At 34.2% G+C, this 26,454-nt stretch overlaps 2 protein-coding genes across 3 annotated transcripts in view; both read right to left on the bottom strand.

Annotated features, from left to right (window-relative positions):
- The window catches only part of LOC113047870 (receptor-type tyrosine-protein phosphatase zeta-like), a 30,459-nt gene extending 22,259 nt beyond the window's left edge, over positions 1-8,200 (bottom strand). The window contains exon 1 of one of the 2 annotated variants that reach the window (XM_026209215.1): positions 7,948-8,200. In XM_026209215.1, the coding sequence (XP_026065000.1) occupies positions 7,948-8,011 (64 nt within the window). In that variant the 5' untranslated portion in view covers positions 8,012-8,200. The remainder of the gene's footprint in view (positions 1-7,947) is intronic. The other variant, XM_026209214.1, reaches the window with a different exon arrangement.
- Positions 8,201-12,531: 4,331 nt separating this feature from the next.
- LOC113047867 (solute carrier family 13 member 4-like) lies at positions 12,532-26,440 on the bottom strand. Its single transcript, XM_026209211.1, has 16 exons — positions 26,321-26,440; positions 23,153-23,281; positions 21,937-22,073; positions 21,681-21,856; positions 21,549-21,609; positions 21,431-21,461; positions 20,616-20,690; positions 20,355-20,542; positions 18,087-18,206; positions 17,903-18,004; positions 17,718-17,819; positions 15,750-15,856; positions 15,431-15,561; positions 14,428-14,589; positions 14,169-14,306; positions 12,532-13,210 (listed from the first exon to the last, which is right to left on the bottom strand). The coding sequence occupies exons 1-16, from the start codon at positions 26,438-26,440 to the stop codon at positions 13,073-13,075; spliced, it is 1,917 nt and encodes a 638-aa protein (XP_026064996.1). The 3' UTR covers positions 12,532-13,072.
- Positions 26,441-26,454: the final 14 nt, after the last annotated feature.

Raw genomic sequence — 26,454 nt, 5'->3', positions numbered from 1 at the left:
GCACTGTTCATTTAGAACCAAACAAACACATAAAGCAGAGCGTTAAGAGAAACCACAAAATAAATAAATAAATAAAACAGTAATTATCTGTAGATTGTTGAGTTTTGCACATGCAAAAGTTGCCACCGTGCTCCTATGTGGTTTCTAGGGTGTTATATAGTGCATTGCTATGTGGTTGTAAGTTGTTTTAATTGGTATATTTAGTGCATTTTTACGAAGCTGCTAAGGCATTGCTATGTGGTTGGTAGGTTGTTAAAAAAAATTGCTATGGGATGGTATATATGGTGTATTGCTATGTTTTCACTACGGGACATTGCTATGTGCTTGCTAAGGTGTTTTAAGTGCAACATAGTGCATTATTATGTGATTGCTAGGATTTTGCTATGTTTTTGGTAAGGTGTTCTAAGGCCGTGTTTACACTAGTGCATTTTCGTTTTAAAAGGCATGAATTTTGCTACAGTTACGCCTATCGTTTACACTACTCCAGCTTTTTCCACGTTCGAAAACAGAGACTTTTGAAAATGCTGCTGACGCCGTTTTTAATTTGAAAACTCTGGGGTTGCGTTTCAATGTAAATAAAACAGTGGAAAATGCACTAGTGTAAACGGGGCCTAAGTGTATTGCATTATTATGTAGTTGCTTGGGCATTGCTATGGAGTTGCTAATGTGTTCTAAGTGCTATATATAGTGCTTTATGTAGTTGGTTGGCCGTTGCAATGTGGTTGATGAGGAGTGGTATATACAGTGCATTGCATTATGGTGGCTAGGATGTTGCTATGTGGTATATATGTGTAGTGCATTGCTGTGGGATTGATAGGATGTTACAGCAAGTTATACTTTCAAACTGATGTCATCAGATTAAAGCGGTCTTTCCTTTCTGACTCACTCTCGAGTGACTGAGGTATAAATATCTGTAAATTAAAGTGTGATGAGGGAAAGGTCATTATTATCACTGTAAGACAGACTGACTGGGCGTTTTTCATTACTGTCTGATGAGTATGTGTGTGTGTGTGCTGGTGTTTGGTGTCAAATGTGTGTGTGTGAGACTGTGAGGACACCTGCCAGACACATCTAAACACACACGTGTCACGGCTGTACAAGGGAAAGTGGAGATGAAAGGACAAATGAGCTCAAACACACACAGTTGTGTCTGGATTATAGCCATAACCTCTGAGAAACAACAACTTCAAATGTTTTGATGGGATTTAAAGGAATAATTTACCCAACATTGAAAATAAAAAGGTAGGAAAACTACCAGCACATATACCAAACTGTAACCAGCTAAACTAGCCAAAAAAAGTCCAAGAGTCAGTGTGTGGATCAGATGAAAACTGATGATGCATGTTAAAGTCAGCTAAAGAGCATTTTAGCATTTTAGCATTTTAACAGGCTGACCCCCCTAACCAAATAAATTCCTGGTCCAAATAAATTCCCAAGAAACAGTAAAAAAAAATTAAAAAAAAAAATAAAATTACAAATAAAATTATATATATATTTTTTTTTCAAACCACCTATCCTCACAATATTATATATTTAATAGAAATAATAAATTATAATAAAAATTATGATTTTAGAATATAAAATAAACAACATTTGTTATATTTATTTTTAATTTTATATAAACTATTCTTATTCTATTCTATACACTATTCTTGTGGTAAAACATGTTAAAACACCCGTTTGAGACACTTCCTTTTTTAAAAACAGGCTTTGTGTTTGACGTTTGTGTGGTTTAAATCCCAGTCGGCCGGATGATGAAACTGTGAGTGGAAGAAGCTCTTTAGCTCGGCTCGTAAAACAGAATCCCGGGCCGTTTCACAGGAACAGTATCATACAGCGACCTGCGCCCCACTAAAGCTGTTGAGCTTCTTTGGCTCGGCTCCATTTCACAGGCACTGAGAGAAAAGCCTGTGACAAATTAGATTAAAATTGCTCACAGTTAGATGTTAATGAGTCTATCACCAATAAAATAAGCTCTTTACTGGACCCCTCATCCATTTCACATCCTGCATTCTCACTGCATCCTCCACAAGAAAGTTTCCCAGATAAACTAAACTATTAGACATTTTTTAAAACAAACAGCAGTAATTACATCTATGTTCACGTCTCATCCAAATTACTGTCATTATGACCCCTGGAAATGATGCGTTTCTATACAAAACAAATTAAATTCATTAAAATAAATGAAAATAATCAATATGTTTAAAAGTAATAAGATATTTAATTGATACAATATTCACAATTATTTTAAATATTTAAAACTATTAACTTATCTGCATTGTTTACATACAACCGTTCTCGTTTGGAATTTAATCAATATATTTAATGTAATAATTTCATATAATAATTATTATTATTATAGCTTTACTTATGATTACTATTTTAAAAAATATATAAATTTTTTACATGATGTTGCAATCAAAAAGCAATCATTATATTTTATGTAATCATTTCATATAATAATAACAAAAATGTTTATGTAAAATTCTCACATAAATGGCAAAAAACAAATTGTTTGACATGTAAAAGTTGCTCCCTGACTCACTTTAACTATTAATGTCACTGTCATATGGAAGAAATGGCACTGCGTGGTGGAAGAAGTCAGAACTTTTATAAAGTTTCCATATTAAAAGTAAAAAGTTCTGAATCTACTCTTTAAGTGCAGAGTTTCATGAATGAGAGCTATCTGGCAGGCAGAAGTTGTTTACTACAGCCTGACTGCAGTCACTCGCTCACAGTCAAAGCTTCGGCTGGGAAAGATTCAGAACAGTCTCAGGGAAGCCAGCCAGCACGTCGTGTTTCTAACTCAAGAACAACAACAAAAATCTGAGTCCCCACACTAAATAACATCCCCCCTCGCCTGGATGAAACAGCCTGTGAACTGCTTTGTGTCTGGCGATGCTCTCATATGATGAAGAACACCTGTTGGACACATGGAAACCAAGAGTCATAGCCTAAATTCACTGTCCACAGTTGTTCATTTAATTATGACGTGTTCCCAAAGGCACAGATTATATTTGGATCCCCAAGGTCAAGAGTTGGAAAATAATTGAAGACAGAAAAGTTTAAAACTTTGCTATAATACGACCAATTTTTCATCCTGAAATATAATCCATATTTACTTGCCTAGATGAGAATTTAAAGGGATAGTTCACTCAAAAATGAAAATTCGGTCATTATTTAACCTGAAGTTGTTCCAGAACTGTATACGTTTTTTTTCAGTTGTTGAACACAAAAGAAGATATTTTGAAAAACATTGGTACTAAACAGTTGATGGCAGCCATTGATTTCCATGGTTTGGTGATGTATCAATTTAAAGAGTAGATGACCAAAAATTTTAATTTTGCCATCATTAGACGTTATTCCAAACCTGAATGACTTTATTTCTTTTGTAGAACACAAAATAATTTTTTTAATAAAGTCAAATAAAATGTATTCAATGGTTCTCTTCCTTCCTCTTAAGATGAAGTCACATTTGCAATCATCCAACTTTTAGTCAATTAATTTGTCTGCATCACTGCAGAGCAGTAAAGTTACATTTAAACAGAATAAACAGGTTTTTATAAGACACTGGAGAAAACAAAACCAAGGTTGTGTTGCTGTCGTGGGGCTTTCTAACCTCATTCATTTTTTAAGGATACTTTTGTAAACATAACATCCTTGGCTCTGTTGTGAGATCTCCCTGTTGACCAAAGATGAAAAAATAAGCTTTTTACACTTGTATAACTAGTAAATTACTTGCGTGTGTGTGTGTGTGTGTGTGTGTGTGTGTGTGTGTGCGTCAGTGCACTAATTTGAGCACAGGAGATAAAAATGAAACTGACAGATATAAGAAAAAGAAAAAAGATAAACTAGTCAACCTAATCCTTTATCTGCTGAAGCGGTATGTGAAGTTTTGTACCAAAGTGCAGTAATACTGTAAAACAGAGAAACAATACTTTTCTGTGAGACTACACTTACTCATGCGACCCAAATCATTTTACATAAAACCTAATAGAACTATAGTAAATACATTTGACAGCAAAAAAAGATTAATGTTATCAACATGCACTTTTAAAAATAAAGGTTCTTTACTGAACTCTATAGTTCCATGAGGGACCTTTAACATTCATGAAATCTTTTAAGGTTCTTTAAAGCAGAAAACGGTCGTTTTGATAATTGAAATGTTCAAAAAAGATTATTTTAACAACTGTTGACTGAAAAAGTCTTTGAGGAACCGTATATCGTTCTGCTGTTGCATCACTGTGAAAATCCACTTCCGGAACCTTTAGTTTTTAGGAGTGTGAGAGCGAATGACTGAAAACACACAGTGCTGGTCGCAGCACATCCAAGCAGGAGATGCTCTACATTCACTTTTAGGACGTGCCAACGGAAACTCCTTGGACACCAGGTCAGATCCGGGAAAAGCTTTCCTTCCTCACCTCACTGTCCGTCCGCTGGATTGAGCCAAATGCCTTTAATGAGTTCAGCACACTGTCAGCGGTTTACTAGAGCTCCAGCTCCACATCCTGAGGTCAAGAGCAAGAGATCTGTGTTTTCCTTCAGCGTTCAGCCTCATTTTCACGGTTTTTACAGTTCTGTGTCTCCTCTCTAAACAAACAGACTACAGATAAGAAGAAAATCTGTGGATGCTTACGGAGAAAATCAAGAAACAGGCTTTAATAAATCTTTTCTCTGAATGTCAACACTATTTTGGACTGAAAATAAAAAGAAAGAATCTGCTTAAGTTAAGCATGTGACAGGTGTGAGATTTTGCCAGAAATACCATTAATAAATGGGTATAAAAACTGCACTTATATCTCGGGTATAAAGTCTCATATTCTCATGAGAAGAGCATGCTATTAATGAATTTTGCATCAAAAGGCTTAAAAATGTGACATCCACATGCATAAACCCCAACCTCAGTCGATGAAAGCGATACTCGGCATGGTGTAAATATCCAAAACGACTTCAATCTAATTCAAACACATTGGGAAGCAATGCAACCACTTGGAAAAATGGAAATAAGATGGCTAGCCATCTCAGTGTCTGCAATTTGTCCTCTTTACAAGAGTGTGTTTCTGCACTGAATAGCTTTTCTCAGGAGAAAGAACTGCTAGTATGTTGTTTTGACCAAGTTAAAGGAACAGTTCACCCCAAAATGAACATTTCAGCTCTCTCAGACCATCCATAAAAACAAGTAATCCACACCACTCCATGAACAGACAAACTCATCTTCATCTTGGATGGCCTGAGTATGGGTAAATTCTCAGGAAATTCAATTCTGTATTAAGCTATAAAAATGCTCTTTCCTAAACTAATAGCATCAGTTTCAGCACAAAACTTCTCAGGTTGATTAAAACCAATGCACATTTAATATCTAGAATACCTCTGTTCATTATGTAAGTCTCCATTTATACGATGACAGAACAAGCAATATTTCCTGAGGCTGCATTAGACACAGAGTAGAGCTGTTTAACACTCAACAGACACGAGTCTGCACTGGTGTTGCTCATTATCTGACACGACTCTGACCTGTAACAGTTTGCCCTGTGTGTTTAAGGTGGATTCAGTGTTTCACTGCTGAAATCTGAAGGAAGTGATTTAAAAATCTCACCTATTCATGTCCCAATATACAAAACTCAGCGGAGTTGTTTTTTATGCTACGAATGCTGAATTTAAGATAGGCCATAATCATCAATAATTAACGTGGATTTAACACAGATTTATTTATTTATGAAAAAGTATAAATAGAGCAATGGTTCTCAAAGGGTTTTGGGTTCAGGAAATCCACAGGCGCAATAATTCACAAAACGATTAACATAACAGGCTGAATAAGAAAATGAATCATTTGGATTTCTAAACGTCTCCTCAATTTAAATGGCTTCATGCTCTCATTGTCATGAATAATTCACATAAAAACACACTGTGGTTGGCAAGCCATTTTTATCCTCATTGTGAGTGGACTTCTATTTAAATGTATTCTGGGTTGTATTTTCTTCTTAGTTGTCTAGTTTTGTTGGTAACACAATCTGTCCCTTATGCAGCTGTTTCATTTGACAAACTTCTACCAAATCACAGTAGTTTGCATTAAAATGCCACACTGCATTTCCAACAATTTCAACTTGAAGACTTAAGTTCAGTCTTGGTTGTTTAAGTCATTTTAACTTAAATTATATCAAACTGACTTTACAATTTTAGTTGAATCTTATATAAATAAATAGCTTGACTTATTTTGATGAGTTAATACAATGTAAAAGCATAAGTTACCATGACATACTGATCATTTGACTGGATGCACAGCTTTTGACGTTAATAACAAAAGATATGAGAAATGTTTTCTACTTTAAACATTCATTATAGCTATTTATTTAGCGATTTAATATGCATTGTTATAGAAGTGGTTAAATGATCATTTTATGCATTTAATGTGTATACTTAGTGTTTTTTACAAAAATGTAGAAGATTAAAACAGGAAAAATAATGTACAAATGTGCGATGTACATGTATTAAATAAGTCCTCTCTGAACATTCTTTGGTATCAAGTAACTTTGGAAAAACGTTCAGGCTTCTGGTGCCAAATACCAACAAACCAAAGCATGCAAAATCTAAATTATATATATATATATATATATATATATATATATATATATATATATATATATATATATATGAACACATTCAAACTATTACAGATTACATATTTTATGATCTTTAACTGATAATGAATGGGAATCAAAGCTTATTTTCAATAATATATTACACAGTTGTTATGTGTCACAAAGTATGACAACTGATTGTTAATGTCTGTCAGTTTCAGATAACATCTAATAATGAAATGGTTTGGATTGTGCAGGCGAATCAATAAAAATCAATCTTTCACCGTCAGTCATTTGATCAAGAGAAACTAAACCACATTTTCCAGATCGCCACCCATGCTGTGGTTATATAGTTTGGATACATGGCGGGGTAACCCTGGTGTGAATCCATCAATCGTGTTTGGTGGGCAGAAGCTCTCTCTCTTTCTCTCTCTCTTTCTCTCTCTCTCTTCCTGCTGCTGGCATTAATGGTGAATGAGCATCACTGAGACAAAAGCACCACAAAAACAGACTTCCCCTGCCATCACATCCAACAACAGGGTGTAACATGTTCCACTAGCACTCTACAAATCTCCAACACACATCAGTGGAAGCACAGATTCCCGTGGAACTCCCAAACATGGAATAATTAATGCTTCTGAGTAAGATCGGCAACATTTTAGAAAAAAATAGACAAGACAGTGGTGCATTGTGGCAGCTCTGAGATCAACTTTGAGCAAAAGAGACCTGTGATGTACCAGCATGCAGGGCATCAGAGATGCAGATGGCTCAAGGCCCATGCAAACACACGTCTTTATATTCCCCCACCATGTCAAATTACATTTAATTCAGCAGGATGAACAGAGACAGAGAGATTAAAAGACCATCATATCACTGATCGAGTGCCAAGAGCAAAGGAAATTACATTTAGGCAGCCTGCATGAACCAATGCATTTATTCATAAACATATTGAAATGCTGGGGTTTTTTTCACTACACACTTGTAAGAACCTAAAAAGTCACTCAAATAACCACAAATAAAGCAAAATATAATGATTAGAAGCTATATGAACTATATAAAAGTACCAATACATTGTTCAAACAGACATTCTAATGAATTCAAGTCTAATAAATTTTAAAGCATTGTCATATAGGACTGAGATAAATATCCCCAACAGTTATTGCAGTGCTGAGAATTAACGCAATAACCTAACCTTTCATCAAAAAATAATGCATTCATCAATAATAAATTCATAAATGCATAAACAACCTGTGGAAATAAAGCTTTTTGGATACATGCAACTTTACGCATCAATGCATTCATGCCCAAAACGAAGCATTAAGCATCTATGAAGACACATCCATCACTCAGGACTGTATTTACTTGATACCTGTGTGACAGATGAGCCACAGCTGCGCGATGAACAGATGTGATTTGGCTGTGATCAAACGCATCGTCTTCAGGCTTTTAACGCGCTCGAGTTAGACGTGGATTGGAGATCTGATCTATTGAAAACACAGTCACAGCTATTCCAGTGATGTTACAGTGGAGCCATGTCAGTGTCTCGCGTATCCTGTTCGTCTTTCCCACGCTAGAGCTTCATTCACTGTACGATCACAGCGCGCGCGAGGAGAGACGCTGCGTTCACGCGCCGCCCACAGACACCAGTCTCGCGCACTCTCTCAATCACGGGTTCACGGTCTAAATAACGGGAGGTGCACTGTCAAGTAACGGTAAAAAAGACATGAAACATAAAATTAAAAGTAAAGGTCACCTTTCATAATATGCTCAGAGCCAAGTAATTATTAAAAACAAGTAATTAGTCAGTTTTTTTTGGATTGTGTGTGTGCATGCATTGCTGTGTAAATGATTTGATTGTAATTTTATGCTGAAAGCTGACTGTTGACACCTGCTGGACTGCTTGAAAAGAAAAAGCAAATGTAGTTTTTATAATTTTAAGTGATGCTTTAGTAATAGGGCAGTATAGTAATCTAATTTTATGTATATATATATATATATATATATATATATATATATATATATATATATATATATATATATATTTACAAGGATAGACCTGAAACAGCTTTTTTAATTCTTTCAAATAAATAATATATAGAAAACAGCGTACATTATTCTTGAACTTACCTAAGTATTTAAAGACAGAAGGATACATTAAAATATATACATTTTAACACTTGATGTTAAATCTTGATGTTAAATCTATTATTGTTTTATATAGAATTGTTCTATACAGTATTTAATGCAATTACACCAGAAGTAACTGTACTTCAATTACAGAAAAAATTCACAAAAGTAATGCATTACTACACATATTGTTTTAATTGATTATGCTGAGTATTTAAAAAATTCGACCAAGCATGTGGTCACATCTTGTGCCTGTACTGAACCTCAGAGAAACACACTGTTTCTGCACTTCCTGTTGTTAGCCTTTCTGTTAAATTTGCATAATTTATGCAGGGCACCTACTTCACTTGCTGGACAGCTTTTATAAGGGGGGGCTTGATACAGCTCCTTCAGCATTCAGAGAAGCCCATTGTACACATTTGTGGTTCTCAGTTTAGACTCAACAAAGCCTGTTGATGATACGCTAATAATACACATCCTTTGGGCTCGCTGGATGGAATATGCAGGCGCTGATACACCTTTGCAATCACTTCGGTTACAATTGCTTTTGATTTTGAGTATGAAGAGACTGATGTCAACAATGCTGCGTTGTTTTCAACTGGTACACAATACACATCCTTTATTGCCCAGCGCTGCAAATCAATGCTGATCTCTACAGGGGTGTCAGAATGAAAATGTATCTGCTGGAGGTTCAATATCTGCATATTCTAAACAGCTTTCTCAATTTCTACATTATGCAACCAGAAAAAAATCAGTTTGCTGCTACAATTCCAATGTGTTTTAGGATGTTGAAGTACCAGAGTTTATTACTTGATGTTAGGAGTCTGTTCAAATCACTAAACCCAAAAATGCTCAGAAATAAAACACTAAAAGAACGTGTTTTGAAATATACTCTTAAAAAAAAAACACTGGACAAATAGCAGCATTTCTGCATTCTGTACACACCGCTGAGTCGCGTGAAGGTTTATTCTGCAGGAACAGTGTGTTGATGAGCATCCCTGGGGTTTGATAAAAGCCAGTCATGAAACAAACTCCATCCAAACTCACACAGCACACTAAGGCATTGAAATAAATCTCTGAAAAGTGACATCAGGCCTCCTCGAGTCTTAAAGAGAAAGAGAGCTCCAAAGGAAGAGCAGTGGGGACTTTTTTCAGAAGTGCAATGCTAGGACAACACACACCACTGTCTCTGTCCACCTCAGAAAGATGAAAAATCTAAACACACCACAAATGCACACATGGTAAAAAGAGGAGCGCACTAAAAAAAGCTCCACCAATAAATCATAATCCCTCTGCCTCTGGAATCCAGAGAACAGTGCTTTTAATTAAGGAAAACAAATAAAAAAAATAGGAAAATTTGGTTTCATTTATTGACATTTGTTATATTGTCATTAAGTTATATTATATAAAGTTATATATTTTTATTATGTTCCTGTGGCTCAGTGATAGAGCATTGCGTTAGCAGCGTAAAAGGTTGTGGGTTCAATTCCCAAAGAAAACGTTAGGTAAAAAATGTAAGCCTGAATGCACTGTAAGTTGCTTTGGATAAAAGCATCTGCTAAATGCATTAATTTAATTTACACAGATGCACTTATATTCATAGCTTTGATGTACTTTTTGCTAACTGACATGCCAGCGGCACAAAGGACTGCTCTGTTATCAATGAATGTTTTGACATGTGAAACAGTAAGTGTGATCCTCAGGAGCTGCAGTGGTTTAAAGTCATTTCTCATGCTCATACGGGCTCCTGACTTGGGTCTTTATGGGATGCTAATTTGATGATTTGATGTGCTGGTCTCCAGGGTGCACTAATTAAACTATTAAAACACAGTGCATTACTGAAATCACTTTGATCGCTAATAGGTGCTCAAACTCAGATGTGTGACTGGAACTTATGCCACATCTCAGTTCCTTAGCAACTGAGAGAGAAAACAGACACAAAACAAACCAAACAGCCCCACGCTGACCCGTAATTACACACCACAGACCATAAAAAAAAAAAAAAAAAAAAAAAAAAAAGATTGCTTCAAAGTTAACACAAGTGGAACACAAAAGTCACTCAAGCTGCTCAGGTTGGAAAAGATTGTCCTAAACGTGTCACATGTTCTCTTACAGTCTGATTATTTAATCTGAGAGCAGCTCAAATCAGACGAAGAGCAAAATTTTCATGTTTTTCACTTATTCTAAATGGCCAGATATTATTTTTTAACAAATTTACAAACAAATTTAACAAATTTACAAATTAGTGTCATATGGGTAAAATAAATACAAATAAACAAACATTTAATTAAATGTTAATGTTAAAATAAAAAAAGAAATGTAATCAAGCATAAAATTAAAAAATATAAATATATAATGAGGTTTTAGTATTATTGAGATACTTATTACATAGATCTACAATCTCTATAGTATACATCTCAATAATACTAAAACCACATTATATATTTATATTAGATCAGTTTTTATTTTACATTTTAATTTTGATTAAAGTTTTAGTAATTTTGTTGTGCATTATGGATATATATATATACATACACACATATACAGTTAATTAAAATTAATTATATTAAAATGAGAATGAGGACTTAAAACTTTTTTTATATTTTATTTTTATTTCAGTATATATATATATATATATGAAACACATGAATATCTGAAATTAAAGTGGTTTAAGTTCACCATCTAGCGGTCACTAAAAGAACTACCGTTTACACAACGGCTTGCGTCATCAGACTTCCCACATGCTTAACTCGTCCTTGAGACTCTTTGCACTTCAGAGTATGACTAATTACCACTTATTATTTTAATAATAATTACACAAAGTATATGAAGTGATGAACCGTCTTTGCCAAGTGCTAAGAATTTATAATGGAGTTGGACTTTCATCCACAGTAAACTCGCATGTACATAACAACGTGTAACGTTACTCTAATTAAACACGTTCTGTTTATTAATGTTAATGACATGTGAATACGTGATTTATATTGCGCAATGCGAGTGTTAACTGTTGTTGACAAACCTGCAGAAAGCCTGAGAGTGATGAGCGCAAAGCCTGCTGGGAAGAGTCTGACCAAAGACAGTAAAAGAAAGGTTTAGACGGCCATCAAGAGCAAACATCTGCCTGAGAAACTCCGGTGAGATTTTGAGGCCATGTGTCCTGCCCTTAATTAGTCCTCAGTCCTGAGTGAAGCTCCTTCTGCATCCTTTGAGATGCATGAGATTTACACATGAATCTCTGACACCTGCAGCCAATTTTTTTATGCATCTGCAACAGCTGTCATGCATAATGAGATTTATGATTTAATATAATATATGTTTAGTTTATAGATGTTTAGTAAGTTTTTTCAAAATGCATAATTTTTTATTATTATTGTATTTTTTCAACATGAACAGGCTGTTTCAACACAGTAGAAATTGTATTTTCACAACTTAATTTATATAATACAATGTAATAAAATCATATAAGAAATGTGTATAGTTTTTAGTTAAAATGTTTTATTGAAATTGTCTTCATAATATTTCCCCCTTTCAAAAGTACTTTACGCTAAAGACAATTCAGTAAATAAAATCAATTACATATAGTCTTTTTTTTTATCAAGTTATACCTACTTGTATATATATTTATCAACAGTTTATCTGTGTTTCGCTGATTTTGTATAAACAGCTGATCACTTGATGTCATGAAAGTGTCAGCATCAAAGAGCATCAAAACTATAGCCATCGGAGGAAATGAAAACACTAGACTCTGACAATTGTGTTTTTGTCTCGTCTTATAATGTATCTGAATGAATCTGTGCTGTATGTGATGTTTGAAATGCAAAATAAATTAATGAACCAAAAATAAAGTGTTTTATTATGTTTTTTTAGAGATGTCAGGTGAAATAAATTGCCGCTGACAGTAACAAAATGTTAGTTTCCTGTATGTACAGAGGTTTCTTCAGTTATTCAGAATATGTTTGTGTAACGTTTGAACCACAAAAACCTATGTAACATTTTGTCAAGAGCCTGTTAGATGCTACGCCTGACTTCATCTGATGCAGAATCTCCCTCATACCTATAAAGTAAATAACGCAAATGCATCACGACATTTGTTAGACTTTGGGAAATAAAGGATACGGATATGTTACATCGCTGATTGTTTTTTTCTATGCATCTAAACTTGGAAAGATGTTAATCTACATCTAATGCTCTGATCTAGAAGTGTAAGAAGGTTTTCCACCGATCGCACCGTCCATTCAGTCACAGTGAGCAGTTCTGCATCCTCCGACGGACGTCCTCGTACTGCACTGAGGTACAAAAACAAGGCTTTAATTGCATTTATGTGCCTCCTCTTCAGTGTATATCCAGTGTCCTCAGTCAAACGCCGGCTACAAGCTGCCCGTGACGTTACGCATCAGCGCCCAGGTGGGAAACTCGCTCAGATTGAAGAGCGGCTCGCCCCACGTCATGATGGCCAACATCACCACAAACACCCCGATCAGATTCACTCCGAAACCAGCTTTCACCTGCAAGACACAAGCAGGAAATATAAGGTTTGCCATTAAGTAGCTATTCCAGAGTCAAAGGACAATTGTCACACTTGAAAAAAAAAAAAACTAATCATCTCTATCAGTGTTAAAAAAAAGAGTAATTATAAACATAGTCTGTGTAACCAAAAACTTTTATAGTAAAGAAATGCTACAGACATTTAATGTGTTAAAATAGACATTGCTTGAATGCATCAACAAAAATCCAGCTATTTTTTTTTAATTCTATTCTATATCTATAATATATTTATATATATAATATGATATGATATGTAAAAATTGATAGCCTGAATGAACTGTAAGTCTGGATAAAAGCGTCTACTAAATGCATAAATTTATTTAATTTATTTAATTTTATATATATTTTCTATTTCTTTTATCATGAATATGCATGTTTTTCTACAATATAAATGTTAATATATTATCGTTGAAATTGTCTTAATATTTCAATTAATGAACTCAAAAAAAAAAAAAAAGAAACTCAAAGGTACTCAGCATTTTTTTTTTAAATTTTTTATCGAGTTTTACTCTATCAGCAGGAAATTCTAAAATAAAATTCACCTTTGTGAAATTATTTTGTATACTAAGCATCTGTTAATTAAAAAATGAAATCTTTCAAAGTGAGCATCTTGTGGTTTTGCCATATTAAAATGATGTTTAAAACTGCGATCCTAGTTACCATCGGCCCTGTTACCTTTCTGAAGGCGTATTCACATCCTCAAATATATTCAAATGTTAATTCATCTAGCACAATTCGTTTCAGGAACACTTAACGCACATTATTTCTCTGACATGCTGTTTAAAATCATACAGAAATCTACTTCTGACCAGGCACTTGTTTCACTCTGTTAGCTTATGAAAAACAAATGATTAATGCTTTTCGACACAGCTGTGAGACGGGACAGAGGTGATATAACAGGCTAATGTTGTTTCATACCATGTCGCTGATCTGCACGTGTCCGTAACTGAACACAATGGCATTCGGCGGGTTTCCAACGGGCAGCATGACGCCGAAGGACACACACATGGTGGCGGGGATGAGTGTGTGCAGAGGGTTCATGTGCAGCGTCTCTGACTGTGAGGGACAGGACACACACGGTCAGAACACCGCTGTGAAATAATCATACTTTGATCTATTTGTGTGTCTCAGGTGTGTGTGTGTGTGTGTGTGTGTGTGTGTGTGTATGTTAGCTGACCAGGGCCGAGAGGATGGGCAGGAACACTGTGAGCGTGGCTGGGTTGCTGGCGAACTCGGTGACGGCGGACACCAGGAGACATGTCAGCAGTATCACGGCCCACGGAGGAAGACCACTCATGGGCTCCAGCTGCCGACCGATCCACACGGAGAGACCCGACACCTTTAAAGAGACGTCACATGGTTCATTTAGCAGTTAACATACAGGGCATGTTTGTTCTAGACAAGAATCTGATGTTGCATAACAGTTCTTTAATAAAAACAATATTCTTTAGATTATATTCTTCATCAAATTGCTGTTTTTTAAATGAGACTCAGTATTTTCCACTGATTTTTAAGGGAAATTCTACTTGTTACTTAATATTTTGACTCTTAGCTGACACCTTTATCCAAAGAAACTACATTAAAAAAAAAAGAATAAATAAAGTGTTTATCCAATGCATTTATCCAATGCAACAACTTTGCAAATAATGTTTGGGTCATATTACATTGTAATATTACAATAGCGTAAATAAAATTAAAATTACATTTAAAAATATATTTTCACTTTTAGCTGACACTGTTATTCAGTGAAACTTTGTTGGTAAATCTTGCAAAGAAATCTTTGAGTCAAATAAGATAAACTAAAATAAATATTCATAAAGGAATAAAATAACACTAAAATATTGTTTTAATTTTTTTAGAATTTAAACGTATTTATTTTAGTAAGTATTTTCCGCTGTGATTTTTAGATGTGATTTTATTCACAGCAACTTGGAAATAAATCAAATTAAATATAATAAAATAATTATAAAATATAAATTTAATTAAATAAATAAAAAAATATTAAAATAAATGTTAGCTTAGCTGACACCCTTACCCAATGCAACTTTCTTGGTAAAAAAATAAAATAAAATAATATATATAAGTATACATAATTAGTTTTACATTACAGTAGGCCAATGAGAATTAGAAGTTTTAACATTCATAGTGATTCCAATAATAGGCCTAATAATAGTGCTAACCTTGCATCCAGCAGCCAGTGCGTATCCTCCACCCACCAGAATAACAATCTCCCACGGCATCAGTCTCTGGAAGTCTTTCCACGTGATCATGGGAGCCAGAGGATCCTCTTCCTCCTCATCGTCATCCTCACCTGCACAGATAACAGAGAGAAGAGCGGTTACCCAACCTGACCAGCAGGGGGCGCCGTAGAGAACATTCACCTTTACTCTCATGTCCTGGACCCCAGTGAACTGCTTGTACACTAGACCCTGCTGAGTCAGTGATTGTGAATGTACTGCAGCGCGGAGCGGCCCGGCTGCGGCCAGCGTGCAATCTGACCTTTGCCCTCGCTGGAGAACGCAGATGGCCAGGGCTTTCGAGCCGGGATGAGGAAGAGGATGAAGCCGAGCAGAACCGACACCGTCGCATCAGTCCTGTAGCCCTTCCTGAGGGATACATGAGATTTAGTCAATCTTTCTTATCACTTGTCCATACATTAGAGGATATAGAAATGGAATTCAATTTTATTGACTGGGTAAGAGGTTCATGTTCATAAAATAAAATAATTTTTGACTGAGTTAACACAAGGGGCCCTATCTTGCACCCAGCGCAATTGACTTTGTACACCGACGCATGTGTCATTCCTATTTTGCACCCGCGCAAAGCGCGCTTTTCCCTCCACAGAAGCACGTCGCTAAACTAGTGAATGAACTTGCGCTCCCTGGGCGGTTCAGCGCAAAAAAGGAGGCGTGTTCCGGCGCAAACAATCCCTGGTGCTATTTTGCTGTTCCATTAAACAATTGCGCCACTGACCAGAAAAAACCTAGTCTAAAGTCAGTGGCGCGTTGCGCGTTGTTCATTATGCTATTTTAAGGGCGCATGCTTGACCATAATGTATAGCGTGCACAACGCGCATACACTTTGCTCATGTAATCTAAACAGATGCAACAGTTATTTTTGCAAATCATAAATTGTTACACTAAAAAAATATTAACACATGAGATGACGGAAATCATTGTGGTGTGCCACGAAGATGTGAAAAAATAGGCATAAATCTAGCTTACAAATTATTCAGGCTAATTGTAGTAATTAAGGATCAGACCTGTTTGAGGTCATATATGTATATAAGGACATCTGACAAATTGGTTTGTCCGTCAAGAACCAGGAAAAAAAAAATCGATGAAACATTTGTGGCTATTTCCTCCCACGCCTGTTTAACCGACGCTATTTTGGGTGGGTTTCTCCCATCCCCATACAACACAACTTCTCTGTCTTTCACTGCTCTTACAAGAACATCAGTCTCCTCGGCTGTGAACCGCTCCTGGCGTGCGCCTGGTAAATACGCCATAATAATAGCAATCCATAATGGAACTTGCGCACCTGCTTTTAAAGGGAATGTTGGATGACGCTCTGATTGGTTTATTTCACGTTACGCCCAAACCACACCTATGAATAATGAAGCTACTTCAGACCAACCCATTTTAGATTTGCGCCGGGCGCAAGAGCCATTTATCCCGCCGGGAAAATAGCAACAGCGCCGAGACCCGCCCACAAAGTTACTTGCGCTTCGCGCTTTGACACTTGCGTTTCAGATCGTTAAAATAGGGCCCAAGAGGTTCATCAACTTCTCAACCAGTGACATCTAACTTGGATTCTTACAAAAAAAATAAAAATTATATATATATATATATATATATATATATATATATATATATATATATATATATATATATATATATATATATATATATATATATATATATATATATATATATAATTATTATTATTATTATTATTGTACTTAGCTGACACTTTAGTCTAATGCAACTTTGCTAATGAATCAATAATAAATATAATAAAAATAATAATTATTAATAAATATTAAATAAAAATAAATATGAATGCAACTGAAATGAAATATTAAAAATAAAATATATTAAATAAAAGTAAATATAATAAAATATTTAATTTGATTTAATTTATTTTTTTAAATAAGAAATTGCATTTTCCATAAAGGAATAAAATAATAAAAAAGCAATGTAAAATTAGGATTTAATACACTATTCTTTTGAATTTCTAGACCTAAAATAAATCACCTAAATAGCGTTTTTTTTTTAAATAAGACTCAGCGTTTTCCGCTGTGATTATAAGGTGTGATTCTAAGGAAAATTGTTACTTAATATTTTGACTCTTAGTTGACAATTTTATTTTAAAATAAACTTGGAATCATATAAAATAAAACAATTTTTTTTTTTTTTTATTACGTTTTATTTTATTTACAAAAATATTGGCAAGAGGTTCACATACTTCTCAAACAGCGACGTCCAGCCGGGAACAAATCCTGGTTCCCTGGTGAACCAAAGTACAGTCATCAGAATAAAGAAGATGCCCGTCACGACTTCAGGATAGCTGTGAACCATCAGAAAAATCATATTAGTCTCAAAAATCCCAAAACCTTCCACGACATGACTCAGAAGCTCAGACTCTTGTACCTGATGGGGCCGAGTTTCTGGTACTCCTCCTGAATGCGCTTCTCAGAGAGGAGCTCTCGCCTGGTTTTGCGTTTCTTGCTGAGAGAGCAAGTCTCTCTGAAACTGTGAGGAGATAACCGCTTGAGTTCAGCCAGATCTTTTCACAAATTAATCTCACATTTATAACGTCTCTCTTTATTCTTACTTGCAGCCCAGAAAGAGACAGTGCAGCCAGATCCAGGTGAGCATCAGCATGATCAGAGCGATCGGCAGACTGAAGATGAACCACGTGCCGAAGTTGATGACTTTCGCTTCTGGGTAACGACTGAAACAGACGGTTATAGCAAAGCTTAGTGTGGCAGAACATAAGAACAAAATCTACTTTAACTAAGTAGTGTTTGTGCTGCCTTAAAATTTTAACTTTAGACAACTTGGATATTTCAATAAGTCAGATTCGAGAAATTTAAATTTTATATAATTAAAATCACTACTAAAATGTAAGTCCACATATATTATATTATATTATATTATATTATATTATATTATATTATATTATATTATATTATATTATATTATATTATATTATATTATCAGTACATATATCTAATGCATTTTCCTTGTATTATAGGGAATGTTTTCTTCAAAAAAATAATATTAAATTATATATTTTAATATAAATAAAATAATAATATAATATAATATTTGTATAAAAATAAATATTAAATAAATATTAAATAAAAAATGAATTATATTAAATGAATTTTTAAAATAAATATATACATATTTTTACATGTATTATATACATATATTAAAACTAGCTAACTTGCTCCTGCTTTTTTTAACTGACATATAAAGACCATTTTTCACAATCATTCCCAATGAAAAAAAACAAAGTCCCATTATATTTTTTTCTATTTATATTTAGTGAGAAAATATGTTTCACGCTGAAATATGAGTGTTCCTTTTATACTTACTACCTATATAGTATACTATGACCCGCATTATTCATTAAAAACAACATAACTTGATCTTAACATAATTAAATCATGTTTAGTCACATGAAAGCTCAAGCGCTTTGCGTTCAGGGGTCAAATGTCAAATGTCCAGTGTGAAAGAAAAGGACAAGGTTCTGTTTACACAACGTTCAAGAAGATACAGAGAACCAGATGAAGTGTCGTAAGCTTTCTAGCTGACACATTTTAAGCCAATTAGTGCTGTATATTGATTATTTCTAGAAAAATGTCAGTGATAACAGCACTTCCAGTGAGCACAGATTATAACAACTTTGATGATGTGGTGGTTTGTCTGATGAAAGAATGAAAAGAGTGTCAATACAAACCCTACGGACTCCTAAAAGCCACATCTTTACATCAACAAAACCATCTCACAATATAGAGCCACTTTTGCCCAAGAAATGCTGGTAACACTTTATAAAAACTGCATGCTATTAATCATTAGTTAAGCATTAGGAAACAGTTAATTAATCATTTATAAAGCATTAATAAACATTTATAAGCAGTTTATAAATACAGATATAAATGCTTTATACCTGATTTAAAAGCATATCTATAATGTGTTTAATAAATGTTTTTTCATACTTTATTAATGATCAATTTATCATTTCTAAATTAAGTATAGCATTATTTACACACCAGTTATTAAGGAGTTGTCAGTGGTTCATAAGATCACTTAGAAATTGTAAGTAAATGATTAATAAACTCTTTAAATGTGCATTCATACATCTTTTTATTCAGAAATATAGTAATAGTTACTTATAGTGTTAATAAATGGTTTATTAACATGTATTTCTACTCTAATTCAGGGTTAATTCAGGTAGTTATAAAACATATGTAGTTGTTAGTTAACTATTTTTGTGAGCTCATCTAAAGTGAGGACTATTTATGCATTGTAAAGCTTTTACAAATGAGATTTAAAGGCTGTTAATATTTCTATATTCTGTATCACTGTGTTGTGTTTGTTTCCGTTTTTTGTTTAGAAGATAACTAAAAAAGGATAAATATCCTTTATAAATGATTTACAAGGCATAACTAGTCCTCACTTTAGATGAGCTCACATAAACAGTTAACTGACCACTACTAAATGCTTTATAACTACCTGAATTTACTACATTTCTTGTGATCTTATGAATCACTGGCAACTCCTAAATAACTGGTTTTTAAATAATGCTATACTTCATTGAGAAATGATAAATTGATCATGAATAAAGTATGAAAATACAATTATTAAACACATTATAGATATGCTTTTAGATCAAGAATAAAGCATTTATATCTGTATTTATAAACTGCTTATTACTGTCTATTAATGCTTTATAAATTATGAATTACCTGTTTACTAGGTAATTAATGATTAATTAATGCTTAATTAATGATTAATAGTGTGCAGTTATTATAAAGTGTTACCAAATCCCAGCTTCTTTCTGAATGCAGCTTTTATCGGAGTGATAACATACTTGTTGAATTGCTCGGCAAAGATGAGGTTGGTGGAGGTGCCGGTGATGGTGATGAGGCCGCCGATGGTGGCCGCGTACGTGATGCTCAGAGACAGGCACTTACAGATCATGTGGTCTCTCTTGGTGGGGTACAGCGAATCCCCCTGCTTTTTGGGTTTCTTTGGTGGAGCAGGGATGCTAACTGGAGCCTGTTTGAGAACAATCGGGATAAATGGTTTTAGAGAACGGTCAGAGATATTGTCAGCAAGCTGAAAGTCTCACCTCTGGCAGGTTTCCATTTGATTCTTTAGAAAATTCTGGACTGAAACCAGGCTTCAATGTCAGACCATTCAACTCCTAGAGAACGAAAAACATATTTAAACAACATCTTTTTTTTAAATGTTTCGAAAATAAGATGTATTTAATCAGTCGATAACGGCTTTGACTTTTTTCTTTTCAGACAATGAATCTAATACAAAATCTTATTTAGATAAATCATTTTGAAAACTGATATATTTTTGAGTGTCATCAACACTGGAATTTACAAGGTGACTTAGATCATGAATCATGCAATTGACTGTTTTTAAAAAAAAAATATAAATACTTTATATTTAATGACAGTAAACGTTTTCTGTGTGTTATGTGTTCATTCATATAATCAACTCATAATTAAAAAAAAATAGTATTTTTACTGATAATTACATAAATAATTTAAAAGAAATAAAAAAAGTGTTATTTTAGTATTACAGAGATACATTTTTACTGAGGTTTTAGTTATTAATATTGTGTTATTTTTATTAGTTTTTCTTTAAATATGTCAATAAGACGTTTATATATTTAGTTTGAATTATTTTAAATTAAATGAAAATGAGAAGTTATTTTATTTTATTTCAGTTAATATTTATTTATTTAAAGTATCGAAATGTTTTTTATTACTTTAGATTTATTACACTGTAATAAACATTATAAATACATTTAAGTTTTATTTTAAGGTTTCTTTTCAGTTGTTTTAACCATAAACCCCCCTTTATTTCTTGTTTATGTTTTAATTTTTAACAGCCATAATTTTACAGTTTGAATAAACAGTTTGGTCTTACCTCATTCAGTATACAGACTTCATGATTTTCACTGCAAAACAAAGAAAACTTGAGTGAATAAGCTTGATTAACAGATGTAGTTTAATACAGTTGAGTGTCTCCAGACATATCGGCTCACTTGTGTTTGCGGTCCAGCAGCTGAAGGTGATTCGTGCTTAATTCTTGGTTTTCCTCTTTGTCTGTGAAAGAACAGAATTAGATCTAAAATACAGCTGATAATAAACATGCATGCAGACCTTCTGAGACTCACCGCTCTCCTCGTCCTGTGTATCTACAGTCACCGAGTCTTCGAGGGAGTCTGCGATGCCGGTGCAGATGAGCTGCTGCAGCACGGCTTCAGCGATGGGCATCACCATGGCCGTGGTGGACGTGTTGCTCAGCCACATAGAGAGAAAAACCGTACAGCACATGAACCCCAAAACCAGCCTGCAACACAAGCAGAACACACGCAGGTCACAGAGTCCGTCTATAACTGTGTATGCGTGTTAAACGTGCTGAATACATACATGCCAGGTTTGGCCCCGGCGATCATCACCATCCGCAGAGCGATGCGTTTATGCAGGTTCCACTTCTCAATGGAGGCAGCCAGACAAATGACCCCCATCAACAGCAGCGTGGTGTCCTTAAAATACTCAGAGGCCACCTGCAAACACACACAGACATCTTAGCTTATTTACTGAACCTTTCTGAAAAGTTAGGACAAAACGTTCCTAAAGTAATTTTCATGGAATATTCTTGTACCATCAATAATATTTGATATCCGTTCTCATAACGTCGAGAGAAAATGAGATCAATATTCTTGGAGCATTCTAATGATGTTTTTTGTACTTTATGAACATTCTAAAAAAAAACATATTTGGAACCTTTAAAAACGTTCTGGTCAAATCTGGACATTTTAACATTCCTTTAAAAAAACCTTCAAATAACTTTTATTTTGCATAAAAATAAACATTAGAATGTTGTAAGAAAAAAATTTTTTTTTGTAATCTTTAAATAACATTTGAATCATGACAAGAAAATATTTTACATATTTTAGAAATAGATATTTTACAGTTCTTAGAATATTAAACAAATTTCAATTAACATTATATTTTGTGTGGACAAAAGGTATTATGTAATTAAGGAATTATGTAAGAAACATTTTTGTAACCTTTAAATAACTTTCTAATTCTAATCACGTGTGTGTGTGTGTGTGTATACGCGCGCGCGCGTGTGTGTGTGTGTATAGATAGATAGATAGATAGATAGATTGATAGATTGATAGATAGATATAGATATATAGTCCGAAACCAAAATCCATGCAGTCAGCAAAAAAGATAGAAAGACTGCATAAAAAGGGGAAAATTTGCCAAACATGATTACTTAAGATAACAGGTTGCTTCGTCAAGTTGTCAAGTGCTTTGTCAACATGACGCAGCATTTTCTTTTACATAATATCATAGCAGTTTACAGGCTGGGGCAAATGAACGATCAGCAACTCTACGCTGTAAAACTCACATGCATGATAAAAAATATACCCAGACAGATAGGCTCAAATGCTCATGAATATAACCAGGTCAGACATCTAACCCAGAAAGCAGGTCATATATTATACAAACCAGAAGCAATGCAAAGTCCTGCTATTTATGTATGTTAAACATTGAACTTTCTACAGTTTTAAGTCTTGTTGCACAAAACATTCTGTTGCATTCAATAAAAATGAGCACAGAGACGTTTTCATACCTCACTGGATTTGAGGACCCCAAACAGTGGGTACAGGAAGGCCGGGACGAGAGCAGCGGCTCCCAGCGGCACAGCTTCAGATACCCAATATACCGCCGTCACGATCAGGACATACGCACACGATGATTCCTACAGAGACAATTCATCATTATGAACACTGTATTTTTTTATCATGAGATCTGAACACTGCTTTGATTTGTATTTGATGTTTATGCATGCTTTTTGTACTATCTGTACTGTTCTGTACTATACATCCCAGAAATAGTTAACGTAGCAATTATAAATTGAGTGTATTATAGACTGAGTGACTATATCAAATATCGCAAGATCTATTTTGCAGGTGATGAGTACTTAAATCCATTTAAATAAGATAAGATAAATAAGAGCTGATGACATTGACATATTTGAGAGAAGATTTGCATGTACCAGCCGCATCTAAAAAGCTGAAGTAATTTAGTTCTTCAACAAAATTAGGACTTTAATTATGAGCAAAACAGCAGGAAAGCATGTGCATCGGTCCGCAAATCAGCAGAAAAATCCAAATCTGGGATCTGGACACAACACTCAAGCAAGCAAAAAATGATTAGTGAAATACAAATATGATTTGAGCACATGTGAATCACTTTAAAGTCTGCATGCGGAGCTTAGGCTGACAGAGCAAACATTTTTCAGGTGACTCATATTTCATTATTAATCAGGTTTTTATCACACGCTGAGCAAAACACAATTAATACAACGAGATGAGATGAGAAAGGCACTGATCTGTGGCCAGTTTGTGTTCATTGAAAGTAATCTTCCAACACATATTTTAATTTTTTTTATTATTTTAAAGCATTTTTAGCACATATTACATAAAATAAGCACTCATAAAAATTTTCTGCAAACACTAAAATTCACATTCGGAAATTGCTAAGAAATTATACAACAAAAAAAAATGTTTTTTTAAAAGAGACAAGACTGTAAATGTGCAAATTTGAAGCTGAAAGGCTAAAACTGTCATTCTTGTCAAATGTACTCCAATAAACACATAATAAGGAATAATTTTTACACTGTATTGCATTTGTAACTATTAGTAAACATGAACGAACGATGAAAAAATGCATTTAGAAATATTCACTTACACTAATATGACTAATGGGAACTTATTATAAAGTGTTGCCATTTTATCAATCTCAAAACATCTAATGTGTGACAGACATTAATAAAGTATTATTACGTAAGTTAGCAAGGGTACAGTGATTCATGGCTTGTTCCCTGTTGGGACTTGAACCAACAAACTTCTGTTTTTTGGCAATTTATTTTATTTTATTTTATTACAGTCTCCATTGACACATTGTTCTTGTTCTGCTCTAATCTCATCATTGCTCAAGAAATCAGTCCATTCAGATCCAGCTGATTTCTGTTAGAAGGTCTGATGGGGCATTGATGATATCCTCTCATTAATCACGAACAGGGTAATCACCGGATTACGCATCAAGCAACTTTATCTGGAAACATAAACTTAAAATGACACGGTTCTGTTTCAACAGATTTTAGTGAACTATTGTGACTGAGAGAGAGAGAGAGAGAGAGATAGCAAAGACCTGTGCAAGAGATCTAATCTTAAACATGTTTTGGAACTGTAAAAAAAAAAAAGCTGTCATGGCAGAAGATAATGACATTTCCTGATCTATAGGTGCTGTTTCCCCATTTGCCTAAAAAGATGTTTAGATCAATTTGAATCAGGTGTCTGGTTACTTTATAATTGCATTATAATTACATTATAATGGCGCTTTGGATAAAAACCCAAATGCATAATATCATATTTTTTATTTAATGCGTCACATTATTTCTTTGTAATTATTTGTGCAATTTACTAGCAATTTATTTTTATTTTTTTTGACAATAATTTAGTACTTCAACATTAATACTGATTTTAGGTTAGGTTATTTATATTTATGTATAAGACAAAGTATATATCTTAGATCCTGTCACCATTTAATTAATTCATTCATTTTAATAGCATCTATGTCTTCACTAATTCATCAAATGGCCCCACAGTGTGAAAAGAATATATAATTTTAGTTGTTTTTTTGTTTTTGCCATCAAATAATTAATATGATGTCATACATATGCACCTACTACTACTACTACTACAAGATGAAGATTTTTTTTTTTAAGTTTTAGCCTACATACATTATAGTATGTAACACCACAGGACACTGCAGAAAAAAACCTATGTGCTAAATATGCTAAATGTATAATATGTATTTTTAATAGAGAATTTTTAGTAAATAATAGGTCAAATGAGCACCAATTTCAGTGAGTTTTTTTGCACACCTGACTTCTTTTTAATGTGATATTTTCCTCATACACTGAAAACAATGATGTACAATTTCCTTTGAATCAATTTTCACTCAGAAATTGCTAGAAGATTTCGAAAAGAAAAAAAGAAACAATATAATTAACAGACTGAATTTAACGTGAAATATATTAAATTACTGAAATATTAAAGCAGAAAAAAACCCATCGAATATTTAAGGGGTTAATGCTCATAATCTCATTTCCCGAAAGAATGAAATACACATGTATGAAAAATGTAATTCATAAACAATTTTTGGATTCATGATGGTGTCTGGTCAAATAAACGCAATGCCTCTCTGCAGGCTTTGCTGATGTTGGACTCAATCTAAGATTCCAACTGCTAAACAAACAAACAACATCTGTAAAACCTGCCGGTGTTTCAAACAAACAATTTCCGTCAGAAGAGCACACTTGAACATCACGGGACCGATGCTCTGACAGCGCACCTGGAAAACAACCAATCAGGTGAGAGGTCACTGCATGCGGCTCCTCGAGGAACCCCGAAGACCCAGAGACCGCAGTCAATTCATAATGATCATGTTTGAGACATTATACAACTTAAACTGTCTATCTGCATCTAAAACAGCATTTTATTTGCGTCTACCCACATTTTCCAAGTCACTGAAACTGTATATAAAGAATCCTTAAGGGAATAAAAAATCTAAACATATTTAAAACCACAAAAAGGTGATAATGTTTAAATAAAATGCATTTTAAACGCACATACCCAAAAGTAAGCAGCGCGTAAAAGCGCGCGGAGAACGAGCCGAGTGCGCGCCGCTCACGAGCGCGTGTGATTGTGTAAATGGCTGAGGATCTACTTACACTGCACGGGTGGATGAGAGGCAGAGGCAGCAGGGTTAAAGGAATCAACACCACGAGAATGAGTTTCCGAGCCGTCCATATTTTTTTGATTAAGTCCATTTTGGCACCGTCCAGCCTCATGGGAGAACGCCTCG

This window comes from Carassius auratus, chromosome 29 (assembly GCF_003368295.1).
Source record: "Carassius auratus strain Wakin chromosome 29, ASM336829v1, whole genome shotgun sequence".
Taxonomy (NCBI): domain Eukaryota; kingdom Metazoa; phylum Chordata; class Actinopteri; order Cypriniformes; family Cyprinidae; genus Carassius; species Carassius auratus.
Note: the sequence above shows the minus strand (reverse complement) of the source record. Positions and strands in the feature narration are given on the sequence as shown.